The sequence below is a fragment of the Erpetoichthys calabaricus genome, chromosome 14, assembly GCF_900747795.2.
Source record: "Erpetoichthys calabaricus chromosome 14, fErpCal1.3, whole genome shotgun sequence".
Taxonomy (NCBI): domain Eukaryota; kingdom Metazoa; phylum Chordata; class Cladistia; order Polypteriformes; family Polypteridae; genus Erpetoichthys; species Erpetoichthys calabaricus.
In genome coordinates, this window is record NC_041407.2 from 101,411,348 (window position 1) to 101,428,231 (window position 16,884).

Sequence of the window (16,884 nt, forward strand, 5' to 3'; positions counted from 1 at the left end):
TCAGAATTCTTGCCTTACCAGGTGTTTAAGTTCATATACCATGTATATGTATCCCCCCAATACAGTGGGCTAAGAAGGGGTTCTTTCCTGCCTGCTGCTATCAGGCAATTCAATGCTTCCTCCCGATGCTCCAAACTAAATGCTGATCCTCTTTAAGTTAATTTTGTAAATTTTAGGTTCATTTTGTGGGTGGCACGGTGGCCCAGTGGGTAGCGCTGCTGCCTCACAGTTAGGAGACCTGGGTTCACAGGTCCTCCCTGCGTGGAGTTTGCATGTTCTCCCAGTGTCTGTGTGGGTTTCCTCCCACAGTCCAAAGACATGCAGGTTAGGTTGCATTGGCGATCCTAAATTTTCCCTAGTGTGTGGGGGTGTGTGTGAGTGTGCCCTGCGGTGGGCTGGTGCCCTGCCCGGGGTTTGTTTCCTGCCTTGCGCCCTGTGTTGGCTGGGATTGGCTCCAACAGACCCCCGTGACCCTGTGTTAGAATATAGCAGGTTGGTTAATGGATGGATGGAGGTTCATTTTGCAGTTTATGCACAATATACATTTGTATTGATTATTATTGATCGCATTGTATTATTTGTCCAATGAGTTTGTAGCTTTTTTTAAATTTCTGCTGCTGTATGTACCTAAATTTCCACTTGGGATTAATAAAGTGCGTCTAATCTAACACACACACACACACAAAGATACTGAGACTGACATCCATGTATTCCTGTATGCTAAATGCAATTTTTTTTCTTTCAAATTTGGGACAAAGTCACCACTGAACATCCGTCTTTAACTATTTTGGTGCTAAGACTAACCTCCAAATCCACTTTTAGGCCCTGGTGGTAGACTTCAGTTTCAAAAGTGATCAGATGCAACTCTTCAGTCACAATCAGTGAGGCCTTAGGAGAGATTGAGAAGGGAAACAAAAAAGGAGATTTAATTACAACAGATGGCAGCAACCATAAAATATGCCCCTGATCCCATAATGATCACTGATGAGCCAATGTAGTGTGCTGCAGAAACTAATCTTAACAAAAAAAAAAAAAACAAAAACACAAACTAAATCCACATTTTTATGATGCTATTTGCTAGGCTATCATAGTCAGTATATGCATGGCAGAATAAATGCTACTTCATATTTGGCTTTTAAAAATTACAAAGATAAAAGCAGCTGAGAGGAGTCCATTCAGTCCATCATTGCAGTTTGTTTAGCTAAGAGCCAAGATGTCCCAATATCTCCTCCACATGCTTCTTATTTTTATATCTTTTATATATATATAACACTGGAAAACAAAGACTTTGCTCTCTGAACACTTTTGCGTGTACCTTATTTCAACATGCCTTTCTCATAACTTCATTATAGTGTAACCCTGATATTTTGTATATGCATTTAATTATCATTTTTATCATGGCTCCGTAATCCATACTAACCCCTACTTTCTCTGCTGTTCTTTTTCCAGTTTTCTGTGGTGGCGATCTGCACCACCACCACCTGATCAGGCCACCATGCTGTCCTTACATTGATGGATTGAAGGGCCAGACGTCCATATGACTGTCATCATCAAGTTCTTCCATGTGAAGCCTGAAAACCACGACGACTGACTGAGATCACTTACTTATATTAGGGGGGCTGGGTGGTCTCGTGGCCTTGGAACCCCTGCAGATTTTGTTTCTTTTTCACCAGCTGTCTGGAGTTTTTTTTTTTTCTGCCCTCCTGGCCTTTGAACCTTACTTAATTCTTTGTTACTTAGCATTGCCTAATCTTATTTTTATATTTTCTTTCTTCATCTTGCAATGCACTTTGAGCTACATCATTCATATGAAAATGTGCTATAGAAATAAATGTTGTTCTGTTATTTGTCTTGTTAATTACTTCTGCACATTGTTTAGTCGATGAAAATGTTGTGTCATCATTAACCCCTAACATTTAAATTGACAAAGAAACTCACGTCACTATTTGCTCGGCCTCCATTGCCACATCGCTGTTCCCTTAGAGTCTGCAATGAGAAAGACGATCAAAATTAATATCAAGTGGAAGAAACGATCTGCAGGAACAAAACAAAAGGCTTTGTCTGAAGTCTGGTCTTACTAGGTGTTTAAACTCGGCTGAAAGGCTGCCGTTATTCGATTCCTCCATATTCATAACCTTTGTGTTTGTGCCAAGAATATTAAACTTTCGAGATCTGAAAGCAGGAGAGAAGGAAGTGGATTATTCTTGCCATAAGTAACATAATGCTATACTTTAGTCAGTGCTGCACAACAAGTCTTTTATTTAAGTTATCTAAAAAAAAAAAAGCAAATTCAACTTTTTAACACACTTGCTTTCTACTGAAGAAAGCGTGTTTTTTGTTTTAAACAACGGTTAGATATTTAAGTATTAATGGCAGCTGCTTACCCTCTCAGTGAGGCGACATCACCAGACTCTCTGTTTAAAAGAAAATACAAAAAGTTGACATTTTACGCCGTCTGCATCAGACATTCACTGACAGCACAACATGCATTAAATTAGATAGATAGATAGATAGATAGATAGATAGATAGATAGATAGATAGATAGATAGATAGATAGATAGATAGATAGATATGAAGGCACTATATAATAGATAGATAGATAGATAGATAGATAGATAGATAGATAGATAGATAGATAGATAGATAGATAGATAGATAAAGGCACTATATGATAGATAGATAGATAGATAGATAGATAGATAGATAGATAGATAGATAGATAGATAGATAGATAGATAGATACTTTATTAATCCCAATGGGAAATTCACAGAAGGTATGCTCTGATATTTCCATCATTACATGTCACTGTACTTCTAACTCTCAAGGGAAATCTTGTGTACGTTGTGTTTTACCACTCATTTACATCTGACAAAAAAACTAAGAAGCACACTTCATTTATTTATTTGTTTTTTAAATTGAGTGTTTCTTTGTGTAGAACGTTGTTTTATGCAGCGATACATACTTGTCAATGCAGACTTTAATTTTAAGCTGGTAATTCAATTCTGGGAATTTCACCAGTAACCTAAAAGAGACAAAAAATAAATCAATAAATAATTCTACATAATAAAAGCCCACGTAAATGAATCACCGTACTAAAACTAAGACACGTCGGTTTACTTACCTGACTTTAGTGGTAAACTGTACACCAGTCTTGATGACGAGGGGCCGGTCGGGGTGCATGGGCATGCAAGGCTGTCTCTCAACTACAAAAGCGCTGGAATAGAAAAAGGCACTAATTAAGGACTTGGCACACAATAAACTTACCTTTCCCGAATGGATTTGCTTTTGTACAATGTTTTAAGAGGCTCACTGGGATTTGTCAAAATTAAAAAAAAAAAAAAAGAGAAGAAAAAGCTTATGAATTCATTTAGGTCATACAATCAATCAATCTCTATGGTCTTGCCAGTTCACGCATACCAGGAGAGCCATTGTCAGGCAGACACGTCTTTCCACAGTGTTATAAATAGCAGTTTTCATTCCCGGCAATGCAATTCATATCTCTAATATCAGCCACAACTGCCAACAGTATTAGCAGAAGATAATAAAAAAAATTTGTAAACTTGTAAACAAAACAAAAAAAAAGAGAAAGAATATGAGAGACTGATATGCCAAGGACATGAAATTCAAGCATGAACACAGCCTTTTGAACTTCCTGTTTTGAGAAGCAACATGGAGATAACATCCAAAATTGTGAAAGTTTAGATCTATTCACATATTACTCTTTTCCACAACATGCCATGCATCTCTTTTCAGTGTAGGAGTTTTCTGTATGCTGGAAGCTATGCACACCAACTACAAGGGAAAGAGGGCCTGGAAGGTTAGGAGCACGTACTGATACAGCGCATTGCTGCACCCACCACATGACAAATTAACTCAGGATCCCAGATTAGGACCCGAGTGCAGCCGTGCAACGGGTGACACCTCAGCACCACACTAGTTCAGGTAGAATGGAACCAGTGGGAGGTTTTTTATGGTGGCTGGAGTGACAATTATGCCACCAACCCCCAGGTTTTTCCCAGCAAGTTGGAGGGCTTACATGCAGGTCTGGATGCAGATTAACGTCATACCCAGGACGGAGCAATTGCAGGTTAAGGGGCCCAATGGAGTAGAGTCACTTTTGGCGTTTACAGGATTTAAACCAGCAACCTTCTGACTGTCAGCGCAAATCACTAGCCTCAGAGCCAGATGTTGTGCAGATGTTGTTCTTGCGCAGTTTCTTGGGATGTCATCACACTGCGTAAAACTGAAGTTTTTTTTTGTGGTGTGTGGTGGACAGCCGGCTGCTCAACCCAGCTGGGATGCCCAAAGAAGAGAAGGATGGGGAAAGCAGGTACTGTGGGACACTGCCTCCCCCAAGATGCCAGATTTTGAGCTCCCTGCAGCATACTGGTACCCCGGATTCCTGCAGGGCATCATGGAATCTGTAGTTTGGCATCACAGCCCTGCTGGGTACTGTGGGTGCCGCCAGGAGACACTGCAGGAAGATCTGGGAATTTGTATTTCCCATATAGTGCTGAAGAAAAACCTCAAGTTCTCCATCTGACCTGGAAGTGCTGGCAAGTCACAGGGACGGAAGAACGGATGCACTTCCGGGTCAAGGACTATATAAAGGACTGCTGAAGACACAGCAAGCGAGCCGGAGTTGGGAGGTAGAAGGACAAGAGCTTGCTGGGAGGAGTAGAGGAGAGATTAGTGTTGTTTATTGTAATTATTGTTGTTATATTTTTTCTTTGCCTGTTTATGGTGGCGGAGGTGCTTTTGGGCACTATTAAAATCAGGAAGAATAATTAAAAGCCTTCTTGGTAAGTTTAATAATAATAATAATAATAATAATTCATTACATTTATATAGCGCTTTTTTCAGTACTCAAAGCGCTATCCACACAGGGAGGAACCAGGAAGCGAACCCACAATCTTCCACAGTCTCCTTACTGCAAAGCAGCAGCACTACCACTGCGCCACCTGTGAGGACACCTGTCAGTTTACCCTGTGTTCAGTGTGTCCGTCTGTTGGGTTGAAAGAGGCAACAGTGACCTCTAGCATCTTACAAGTGTAAAATTCAAAATGCTCAGGTAGCTCAGGTAGTCCACTGCCATCCTAATATAAGGGGTGGAGGGGCACTGCTACATTTTCGTAACGCTGATCTCTTTTATACAGAAATGGCTATGGAATAATACTTGTGATTACAGTGCCAGTGATCTGCTGTCATGTACTATTAAATAGGCTGCTTTAGTAATCTTTAGTTAAGCTCAAGTTTCTAAATGTCTGCCCAGACACTCTGTAAGTTGTATTCGTCACTAATAACAAATGGGTGCAGCTTGACGCTTGTCACATTTTGGAGTTGATCAGCCTTTCTATACAAGTCAGTGGGCTGTGTATTGCTGTTTTTATGGGCCAGCTGTATTTTTTGAAAATGGAATGCGTTTGGGACGGCAAGGCATATGTTGGTCATTTTCTAACCCGCTTAGGCCTGAACAGGGTTGCATTGGGGTGCTGGAGCCTATCCCAACTAACATAGAGCACAAGGCAGGACCAAACTCTCTGGACAGGGTGCCAGTCCATCGCAGGGCAAACACACACACTAACATGCCAATTTAATTTCATCGATCCACCTATCCTGCATGTTTTTGCACTGTGGGAGGAAACCCATGCAGACACAGGGAGAATAAGCAGACTCCAGTCTGCTTACTGTGAGGGCAGGAACGCTACCACTGTGCCACCTTGACAATGCAATAAGCAACTCAACCAAGAGGCATCAGCCAGCATCAAGACTTCCTACATGGAATTCCTTGAATTCATAAATCTGGCAACTGCAACATGTTACCATATTGATTATTTACTAGGAAATTGCAGTTTAAGAAACGCCTCAGATCTATGTACCATTTCAGCAGATTTCGGAAGAGCTCCACAATCCTCTCCTCCAGGACTGGGCGATGCTGCACAATGGGATCCCCTTTATAGGAAACCTTCTGCTGCAGCTCTTCTAACTTCTTTATCTGCTGGCGTATCTGCAATTGTGACTCTGCCAAAGATGTAATCCTGAAAAAGACAAGAAGGAAATGTCACTATATAAGATTTCAGGAAATAACAGTTTTTCCCCAATACAGCCTACATCACAAAAATGATAAAAAAAAACGTAAACTTTACTGTAATGTTTCTAAATCATTCACTTGTGCTTTAGTAATAAAGTACTCAATAAAAATGAGTAATTCAATCAAAATTTACACATAAAAAAAAAAAAACAAATTAAGCAAAAATATTACCATGTTTCCAGGCGGTCAAGGCAGATGTTAGGCGGTCCTCCTATACAGGCAATCTGCTGTCTTCTCTTCCAGTCTGCCAGTTCATCGTCTGTTAATGTCTTCTGAACAAAATCCATGGCAGACAGAAGCCCGGCCATTTCAGTCACAATTTGCTGGGGGGATAAAATCAAAAATCATAATCAACAAAACACATTGTAGAAGTGCGCTGTGAAAGATGCAGTCTGAAAAGAACATTCCCAAGGATATTTCGATTAAAACGCAGTTACCTCAAAGACAAGCAGTTTATGAAAGAACCACTGGCAGCCTAAATTTAAACAGATGAGTCCGTACACAACAAAAACGCAACTGACATTTTGTAGGTGGTCCATTTATAAAAAGGCAGGATGGCGGTGGATTTCTGGTGCCTAAAGGTTTACCATACAAATCATGTGCATGCCGTACCAAACTCCCACTCTGCCGCTTTACCCCCCTGATAAAAATAAGACAATCCCAGTACCCTTCTTAGTTGATCCAGAGCAGTGAGCATTTGTTCCAGCTGTGCCATTTTTTGTCTTGTTGCAGCTGCCTGATTGTTTCCATTAAGATCTTGCATTTCTGGACATTGGAGAGGTGGGGGGAAGAAGGGGGGGGGGGTCAAAAAGACACAAACACATAAATACACAAATATCACCACCATCATTACCTTTTACATTAGAATTATTCTTCAAGGCTGCCTTACCTCCCTGACTTTTAAGCGTCTTATAATTGAAGTCAAAGTCGTCCTGCAAATTTTCCAACATTTTCATTTTCTGTTCCAGATCCTACATAACAAGTCAGACATCAATTGTAAGAAACACATTCCCCAACTTTAATTTGAATGTCACCAATAACCAGTACAAGAACTGCAGAAAGGCAGCTATAGTTATCCTGAAATTGGTATTTGGTATTAAATAGCACTACTAAAGCAGTTAATTATCTGTCAACATAAAATAAATAAATAAAATGTTAGCAATCTTAATTATAAAAGCTAAAATACTGCAGGACCTCGCTTAAACATCTTAAGATGCTTTTCTAGTAATGTAAAGAAGGACTTTATGCATTAAGTTTATACAGAATTGATAGAAGACACCTTTACCACTGGCAATTTACCAAAAATAATAATACTAATGTTGCAGTGTATATAAAGTTCAAATGCATCCATCCATCCATCCATTGTCTCCCGCTTATCCGAGGTCGGGTCACGGGGGCAGCAGCTTGAGCAGAGATGCCCAGACTTCCCTCTCCCCGGCCACTTCTTCTAGCTCTTCCGGGAGAATCCCAAGGCGTTCCCAGGCCAGTCGAGAGACATAGTCCCTCCAGCGTGTCCTGGGTCTTCCCCGGGGCCTCCTCCCGGTTGGACGTGCCTGGAACACCTCACCAGGGAGGCGTCCAGGAGGCATCCTGATCAGATGCCCGAGCCACCTCATCTGACTCCTCTCGATGCGGAGGAGCAGCGGCTCTACTCTGAGCCCCTCCCGGATGACTGAGCTTCTCACCCTATCTTTAAGGGAAAGCCCAGACACCCTGCGGAGGAAACTCATTTCAGCCGCTTGTATTCACGATCTCGTTCTTTCAGTCACTACCCATAGCTCATGATCATAGGTGAGGGTAGGAACATAGATCGACTGGTAAATTGAGAGCTTCGCCTTGCGGCTCAGCTCCTTTTTCACCACGACAGACCGATGCAACGCCCGCATTACTGCGGATGCCGCACCGATCCGCCTGTCGATCTCACGCTCCATTCTTCCCTCACTCGTGAACAAGACCCTGAGATACTTGAACTCGTCCACTTGGGGCAGGATCTCGCTACCAACCCTGAGAGGGCACTCCACCCTTTTCCAGTTGAGGACCATGGTCTCGGATTTGGAGGTGCTGATTCTCATCCCAGCCGCTTCACACTCGGCTGCGAACCGATCCAGAGAGAGCTGAAGATCACGGCCTGATGAAGCAAACAGGACAACATCATCTGCAAAAAGCAGTGACCCAATCCTGAGCCCACCAAACCGGACCCCCTCAACACCCTGGCTGCGCCTAGAAATTCTGTCCATAAAAGTTATGAACAGAATCGGTGACAAAGGGCAGCCCTGGCGGAGTCCAACTCTCACTGGAAACGGGTTCGACTTACTGCCGGCAATGCGGACCAAGCTCTGGCACTGATCGTACAGGGACTGAACAGCCCTTATCAGGGGGCCGGTACCCCATACTCTCGGAGTACCCCCCACAGGATTCCCCGAGGGACACGGTCGAATGCCTTTTCTAAGTCCACAAAACACATGTAGACTGGTTGGGCAAACTCCCATGCACCCTCCAGGACCCTGCTAAGGGTATAGAGCTGGTCCACTGTTCCGCGACCAGGACGAAAAACCACACTGTTCCTCCTGAATCCGAGGCTCGACTATCTGACGGACCCTCCTCTCCAGGACCCCTGAATAGACTTTTCCAGGGAGGCTGAGGAGTGTGATCCCTCTGTAGTTGGAACACACCCTCCGATCCCCCTTCTTAAAGAGGGGGACCACCACCCCGGTCTGCCAATCCAGAGGCACTGTCCCTGATGTCCATGCGATGTTGCAGAGGCGTGTCAGCCAAGACAGTCCTACAACATCCAGAGCCTTGAGGAACTCCGGGCGTATCTCATCCACCCCCGGGGCCCTGCCACCAAGGAGTTTTTTGACCACCTCGGTGACCTCAGTCCCAGAGATGGGGGAGCCCACCTCTGAGTCCCCAGGCTCTGCTTCCTCATTGGAAGGCATGTTAATGGGATTGAGGAGGTCTTCGAAGTATTCCCCCCACCGACCCACAACGTCCCGAGTCGAGGTCAGCAGCGCACCATCCCCACCATATACAGTGTTGACACTGCACTGCTTCCCCTTCCTGAGACGCCGGATGGTGGACCAGAATCTCCTCGAAGCCGTCCGAAAGTCATTCTCCATGGCCTCCCCAAACTCCTCCCACGCCCGAGTTTTTGCCTCAGCAACCACCAAAGCCGCATTCCGCTTGGCCTGCCGGTACCTATCAGCTGCCTCCGGGTCCCACAGGACAAAAGGGTCCTGTAGGACTCCTTCTTCAGCTTGACGGCATCCTTCACCGCCGGTGTCCACCAGCGGGTTCGGGGATTGCCGCCACGACAGGCACCGACCACCTTACGGCCACAGCTCCGGTCAGCTGCCTCAACAATAGAGGCACGGAACATGGCCTGGATGGATGGATGGATGGATGGATGTTTATTAAAAGAAGCCTTTTTGTAGGTCATTTATAATAATAAACGTTACGTTTGCACTTAGGATTTGTGTCTATATGGTTGTGTCTGGGATTTCAGCTGCTGTAACTGCCCTTATTGGTCACTATATATATATATATATATATATATATATATATATATATATATATATATATATATATATATATAGACTATGTCTCGAATTAGCGTGAATAAATCCCTCTCTGATGTTGGCCCCTCCCATAGGTGGTGAGCCCATGGGAAGGGGGACCCACGTTGCCTCTTCGGGCTGTGCCCGGCCGAGCCCCATGGGTGCAGGCCCGGCCACCAGGCGCTCGCCATCGAGCTCTCCTCAAATGCATTATAGTAATATTATAGTGTGTGTGTATATATACATCCATCCATCCATCCATCCATCCATCCATTTTCCAACCCGCTGAATCCAAACACAGGGTCACGGGGGTCCGCTGGAGCCAATCCCAGCCAACACAGGGCACAAGGCAGGGAACCAATCCCGGGCAGGGTGCCAACCCACCGCAGGACACACACAAACACACCCACACACCAAGCACACACTAGGGTCAATTTAGAATCGCCAATCCACCTAACCTGCATGTCTTTGGACTGTGGGAGGAAACCCACGCAGACACGGGGAGAACATGCAAACTCCACGCAGGGAGGACCCGGGAAGCGAACTGTATATATATAGTATCATACAAATACACATATTATATATATATATATATCCATACACAAGCTGTGTAACCCTTTTAAGGAGAGTTGAAATCTAAGTAATCAATGTAGAACTCAGCGTTAACATCTGCAGTGCATCATGCAATGTACTGTATAATGTCTCTGTTATATGCCATTTAGTAAAAGCAGTGTTAACGTTTAAATCACACCATCTGTTGGAATGGCAAACACAACACACATTTCTCTGTTATATGCCATTTAGTAAAAGCAGTGTTAATGTTTATAATGCACCATCTGTTGGAATGGCAAATGCAATGTACACTTCTCTTATATGCCATTTGATACATGATTCTCAAAAGCAGTGTTAATGTTTGTGATGTGCCATTTTTCTGCAATGACAGGAGACTTAGGAACTGAATGGACACACAGACAGTCACAAAAGACACTTACAGAATATATATATTATTTTGTCATGCATGTGCCGCCTGGGAATGACCTTCCAGGCTCTTCTGAGGTAAGCAGTACCATGAAGGGACGAGAGGGGGCGCTGATGCTGTTTCTTTCTTTCGAGTAGTAACTCCAAGTGTGGGCAACTGACCCAACTGTAGAAGAAATTGTCTTTTTTGCTTTTCGACCTGAACCTTGACCTGGAGCAAGCTCCTGCGCTATTTCCAAGCCTTCTGAAGGAGAACCTTTATCTTTTGAACCAGCCGATACACAGCAATGTCCTGTTGTTGGTGCCATTGAGCATGGTTTTTATTTATTTTTTGTGACAATTAAATCGGAATATCAGGTTGGTGACCTAACAAGTCGAAGCAGCTCATGCTAGTCCATCCCTATGTGGTGCTATGCTAAAAATGAACAGCAAATAGACTGGCTTCTGCAGTTTTTCATCTGCTTGCCAGTTGGACTTTCACCTGCACAAATACTATGATGCAATTCTAATTTATTTATTTATTTTAAATTAAGATATATTAACTAAATACATCATGATGTTAATTTGACAGCCATATCTGTGGACCAAAAAAAAGAGTCAGTCTGACAAATTTTATTTTATTTTCATTTCGTGGATTTCTTAATACAGCTGCCAAAGAATGAAACAATTAGTGTTAAAATTTTACTTTTCACAAACAATGTAGCTTTTAACCAAAAACACGTTTAATGCAGATAAAACTGATGTGTCAGCATTTCATGTGGTAATTAATTTATTAATGCTGTAAGAGCAGCACACATATTTGTAAAGGCTTGGGCTGCTAATGTAATCATAATGCACTTTTACCCAGAATGCAGTGCCAGCAAATACAACATGTTCTGTTTTATTGCACTAGACAGACAGCAATTGTACAAGTGCAGTGTGCAAAAGCACAGTTAGGAGTTGTGTGTGCAACTACAAATAAGAGAAGAATAAGAAGAGTCCAGGAAAGCACCAAAAAAAAATAAACCATTGTAAAAGGCTGATGTGTTTGTTTTACTCAATGCTTAAACAGATATTATAAAAAAAAGTACCTACAATTTTTGTGATGAACAATTAACATCAGCAGTTTCAATTTTGGGACAACCTTAAATGTGAAGGTATATTTATCTGTATTAAATTGCTGTTAATTATTTGCCTCCTTCCTCTTCTCGGTGTTCCTTTAAGAGGTCACATAGGACAGACCCATTTTCAAACAGCATCTACATAAATTCAACTTTTGTACTTTGCCTACAGAGTGATCCTTTATCGAAATGTGGTTGACCTAGAAGGGGTTGGGATTTGGGCTCATAACCACCTCAGATTTTTACAGAGAGTTTCCTCTGCCGTCATCAAATACATACACCCTTGCATATACTGCATGATGCTTCTTTTCTGTGTGTTTAGGCTGCACTTGTTTATATACATTTTGTAATTATTGTAAAGCACACACTGTGCGATGGCCTAGCTGGGATAGACTCCTGCTGCCCTGCGACCCTGATGTGGATAAGTGGGATGAGAAAATGGATGGATGCTGGGTTCATGAGTGGAGGTGTACCTAATATGAAGAAATTTAAATTTACTCAAGTCGTGTACTAGTAAAGAAAATTTGTAAAAAAAATCTGTCCAGTAAGTCTTTATCTGACTTTATTTGGATACTACAAAAACAAAACCATGATATACTAAGAATTCTTCTGACCCATAAGACAAGCGCATAATCAAACTGTTCAAATTTACTTAGATATACAAGCATCAAATGTGTTTCACCCATGCCTAATGCACAGATTTTTTACCAAGATTTGAAATATATTTGGACAAACCTGAACTCTCTTCCTCACATCCTGAAGGTGCTGCTCCAACATTTGCTGTTTTTCAGTTACAACAGTGCCACCATGATGTGGTGCCTGCCCATCCTGGTAAGGAAAAAGAGGTACATAAATAGCACTTGATCTCATTTACAGCAGCTATATGCATCTTAGACGCAGTATGGTGCATTTTTGACATGTAATTGCCTCTTAATTTATTAAATATTAGTATTTCAAGAGATACACGAAGTTGATTGGAGAGGTGGTGGTTAAGTTGGAAACTTGTGGAAGAACCACCATCTTGGTTCAAACTCTAAGTGATGGAACACAAATTTAAGACGTGTACGCACTTTACACATGACAGGGAATTATTTTAGTTAGCTAGATTCCTACAGTCCTAGTCTTCCAGGCATCTTTGTATGTGCTTGACCTTTGGATACATCATTTGGAAATCCCAGGGTGGGCACAAAGATCTCCCACATTTTGAAGGGGTATAAAAAAATGAACGAAGCGATCCAAAAAAATTGTACATATTACTGAAAAGTACACAAAAACAGCTTTGTTTTAATGGGTTTTAAAAATCATATCAGACAAATGGCGGCTGTCGTTGGCAATACATTGCTGTAGGCGTTCCCGGAAGTTCTCCGGAAGTTCTCCATCACTCTCCGGGTCATCTCAGGTGGAATGGCATCGATTTCCTGTTCTTCAAATCCTCAAGAGATCGAGGATGATGTTTGAAGACCTTTTCCTTTAGGTATTCCCAAAGAAAAAAAGTCACACAGGCTTAAATCTGGAGACCGTGCCGGCCACACCACATCTCCCCTTAAAGAGATTAAATGCCCAGGGAACATTTCCCTCAACACTCCGAGCAAACATCGTGCTGTGTGTTGAAACCATACATGTTCTGTCCTAGGTCTACCAGGTGATTTTCTTTTCAGTGTGGACCCAGTTGCCCGAAGGTTAGAAATCCATACCAAAATCGTTTTCCGATCTGGTAGAGATGCATTTTGACCGAGTGTGAAGGGTGTACGGAACGCTCTCTGCGTTGCTATCACAGAATGGCTGTTTTCATAATACGCTTGAACAACAAAGCTCCAATGTTCACCGGTCCAACTCATGATGGGTTCTGCAAACGGTAGAACCTAACCTACCGAATGACACCTACCCCACTACAGCCCACACAGTTCTCCCTCGAAATGTGGGAGATCTTTATACCCCACCCTGTACTTAAGCTTCGCTCATTCAATTGTTCCATGTTCTGATTGAGAGATTTGTGAAAATCTACAACTTTGATGAATCTAAGCTAAACATTCACACCACACACAGATTTCTCCAACTTTAACTTTACAAAATACATTCATTAGTCAATGCAGTTTTTATAGAAATTCAAACCAATCAATAGATTCAATTTTGCAAAAAAGACAAAAAGCCCTGCAGTACCTGCTGCTCTGGGTATCAGAACTGACACACTTAATGTTTGACAACGAAACTAGGCTTGCTATTTAATGACATGATTTATGTACCTGCATTTTTCTGCACTTCACGGTGAGACACATAAGAAAAATGTCAATGTATGGTGAAAAAATCAGCCTAAATCCTTCCAATATTTTTTGAATATTTAAAGAAATGACAATTGCATTACAAAATGGAAAACAAGATATAAACACCACAAAGAACTATGTAGGCTCAGATTATATACTGTATGTAGTGGCCAGTGTGGTGTTCCACACTGTGGTCACCTGGGGAGGCAACCTCAGCTCAAGAGAAGCACAAGGCCTGAACAAACTCATCACGAACTTCTGCTCCGTCACAGGGTGAACCCTGGACACACTGGAAGTTGTTGTGGAAAAAAGAGGCTGGTGGCAGAATTGGATACCATTATGAAAAATCTCCTCCGTCCCCTCCAGGAGGCACTCTCTTGGAGCACTTTTAGCCACAGACTCATTCCACCATGGTGTGCTAAGAAGGACCCAGGACTCAGTCAAGCATTTGAATGCTTCCTCCTGACATAATCTAAGTATACGTTGAAAAATACGCAAAATATTTATCTATTGTAAGATTAAGGCGCTATATATCGCCCAACCCGACACAGATTCATACGGGAGGCACAGGTAAAATAAAACAACTATTTATTTTTCTTCACCTGTGGGGCACGTCTTCCCTGTGAACCCCACAGGCACAACACAGTACAATACTAACACCAAGCACTTTCTCTTCCTCCACCACTCCTCCCTGGCAACCTCGTCCTCTTCCTCCCGATTCTGGCTCCTGAGTGGTGGTCGCTGGCTCCCTTTTATTGGGTACCTGGAAGTGCTCCAGGTGCTTGATTGGTGACATCTGGCTGCACTTCTGGGTAAGGTGAAACCAGTGCCCAAAAGGGGCCAGGAGCTCCTGCTGCAGCACCCCCTGGCGGCACCTGTGGAACTCCACAGAGCTACACAGAACACCAACCCCCATGAAGCCCTGGGGGAGTCCGAGGCACCGCTGCATCCCAGGGAGGCTGGCATCTAGCATCCAGGGGGAGATACTGTGCTTCCCACCCATATCCCCCTGGCAGATGTGGTGAAGGGGCGTTTCAGCCAGGCATGGACGCCGGCCATCCGTCACACTATCTATCAATCAGTTTATTGATTGGTTGGCTGTGTTATCTGTCCTGTGAGTCTGTCTCCTTGTTTTTTATTTTTCTGTTGCTGTATGCATCTGAATTTCCCCATGGGATTAATTTGGGATTAATTAAGTTTTTATCGAATCTAATCTAAATGTAAAGGTAACCTTAATTAAATAATTCTGTATTTCACCGCTAAGTTGTATACTCATTAAGACTTCTCACCTGTGTTGTCGCAGCAGCACTTTGAAGTAAGCGAGATTCCTCCCACAAGCAGCGGGCCACGATCCTTGCTATTTCCATTGGCTTCTCGAGATACTTGCTCTGTTATGAAATACAATGATGATTACAAATGAAAGGGCTATTTAATGGTGCACAGGACAGTCAGGTGTACACGTCACTGAGTTATACAGAAATTGTGAGCATCAAAGGCTGAAAGGCAACATAGCTTGGTGGCTAAGAAAGACTGGACAGCAGAATTAGTGTATTCAGACATTACCACCACTAATTTCATAAAGAAATTGATTAAGTCATTTATGCAAGGTACAAAAAATAAAAATGTATTTACAAAACACATTTATACATACACGTCATCCACAGTGCTGTACAGGATTAAGTAAAATAAAAAATAAAAAAACTCAGCACAAGGTGAGAACCTAAAATTTCAACACAGACAAAGCTACTCACTGTGCTCCAGTCAATTACTTTAAAACAATTTATTCATTAAAAGCTACAGTAGAAAAAAAATTCTTAATTTGTAAGTAGAAAAAATTTTTTTTTTGTTCAAATGAGGTCAACTCAAGAAAAACTAAATGTTACAGTACTTATTCCAAAACCTAATTTCACATTTCACCTTGTAACAGACTGCTCAGTTGGCAAGGGTTGGCACTGATACGGAGTGGAAGCAAGCCCATACTTCAGAAGACAGGCTTGTGGAATGACCTGCCTGCTACTGTAAGAGGTGCTCCTTCAGTCTCAGCTCTTAAATCCCGGCTGAAGATTCACAACTTCAGTTTAGCATACCCTGACTAGAGCTGCTGATTAGCTGTGCAGACTGCATCTCTGTTGCTAGTCGTTAGTACTAAAATATAAGAATACGACATTTATAAACTGTTACTAACCCTCCCCTATTTAGTTTCTCTTCTCGGTACACTCGTGCGGCACTGCTCTATTGCCATGTTGTTTGCCTGCCTATGGAAAAGTCATCTCAAACAAAAGAGCATTGCAATCACAGGGTAGAAGGGTCTTTTCATCTTATTGGCCGGCCCAGCACTGACTCTGCTGTAGATAGCCAATGGGGAGAGTCGGCTTTGTTGGCAGAGGTCTCCAGGACTCTGACTGTGTCTGACGTGTATGACTCATTTTCTACAATCTGGCTATGGCTCTACAGTTAACTGATAAGAGGTTTTTAATTATTAGTTTAGTTTTGTTAATTAGTTTCTACTTTGTTTTTGATCTATTTGAATAAATCTGTATCCTTATATATGATTTTTTTTTTGTATTTAGTAACTGGTATCATCTATTCTTACACACTGCCTTGAGAGTCGTCATGGTGCGCTGTGCCTGCAGTTGATGAGGAGTGCTGTGCAAGAACAAAGTATTTTGTATTATTGTATTGTATTTCTCAGGTGGCTGGGACAGACTGGCCATCTGGCTCTGTGAAGATTTACCTGTGTTCTGTTTTACACCATTTTTTGATACCCATTGCAAGCCCAACGACCTGGAAGTGGGTATCTATCTGAAATGCCTTTTCCCAATTATTCTTCCATTTTTTCGTCCTTTCCAAGTTTTATTTTTTTATGTACTGTAGTGTAATAGGCAGGTTTTTGTC

At 42.4% G+C, this 16,884-nt stretch overlaps 1 protein-coding gene across 7 annotated transcripts in view; it reads right to left on the bottom strand.

Moving 5' to 3' along the window:
• Nucleotides 1-16,884, bottom strand: part of stat3 (signal transducer and activator of transcription 3 (acute-phase response factor)) — a 109,008-nt gene that overhangs the window by 30,003 nt on the left and 62,121 nt on the right. For all 7 annotated transcript variants that reach the window (XM_028819810.2, XM_028819813.2, XM_028819809.2 and 4 more), the window contains exons 4-15: nt 15,279-15,377; nt 12,464-12,556; nt 6,983-7,064; nt 6,761-6,858; nt 6,265-6,416; nt 5,882-6,040; nt 3,124-3,216; nt 2,965-3,024; nt 2,385-2,414; nt 2,079-2,172; nt 1,939-1,986; nt 805-888 (exon numbers count right to left, since the gene is read on the bottom strand). In XM_028819810.2, coding sequence (XP_028675643.1) covers nt 805-888; nt 1,939-1,986; nt 2,079-2,172; nt 2,385-2,414; nt 2,965-3,024; nt 3,124-3,216; nt 5,882-6,040; nt 6,265-6,416; nt 6,761-6,858; nt 6,983-7,064; nt 12,464-12,556; nt 15,279-15,377 — 1,092 coding nt within the window. The remainder of the gene's footprint in view (nt 1-804; nt 889-1,938; nt 1,987-2,078; nt 2,173-2,384; nt 2,415-2,964; nt 3,025-3,123; nt 3,217-5,881; nt 6,041-6,264; nt 6,417-6,760; nt 6,859-6,982; nt 7,065-12,463; nt 12,557-15,278; nt 15,378-16,884) is intronic.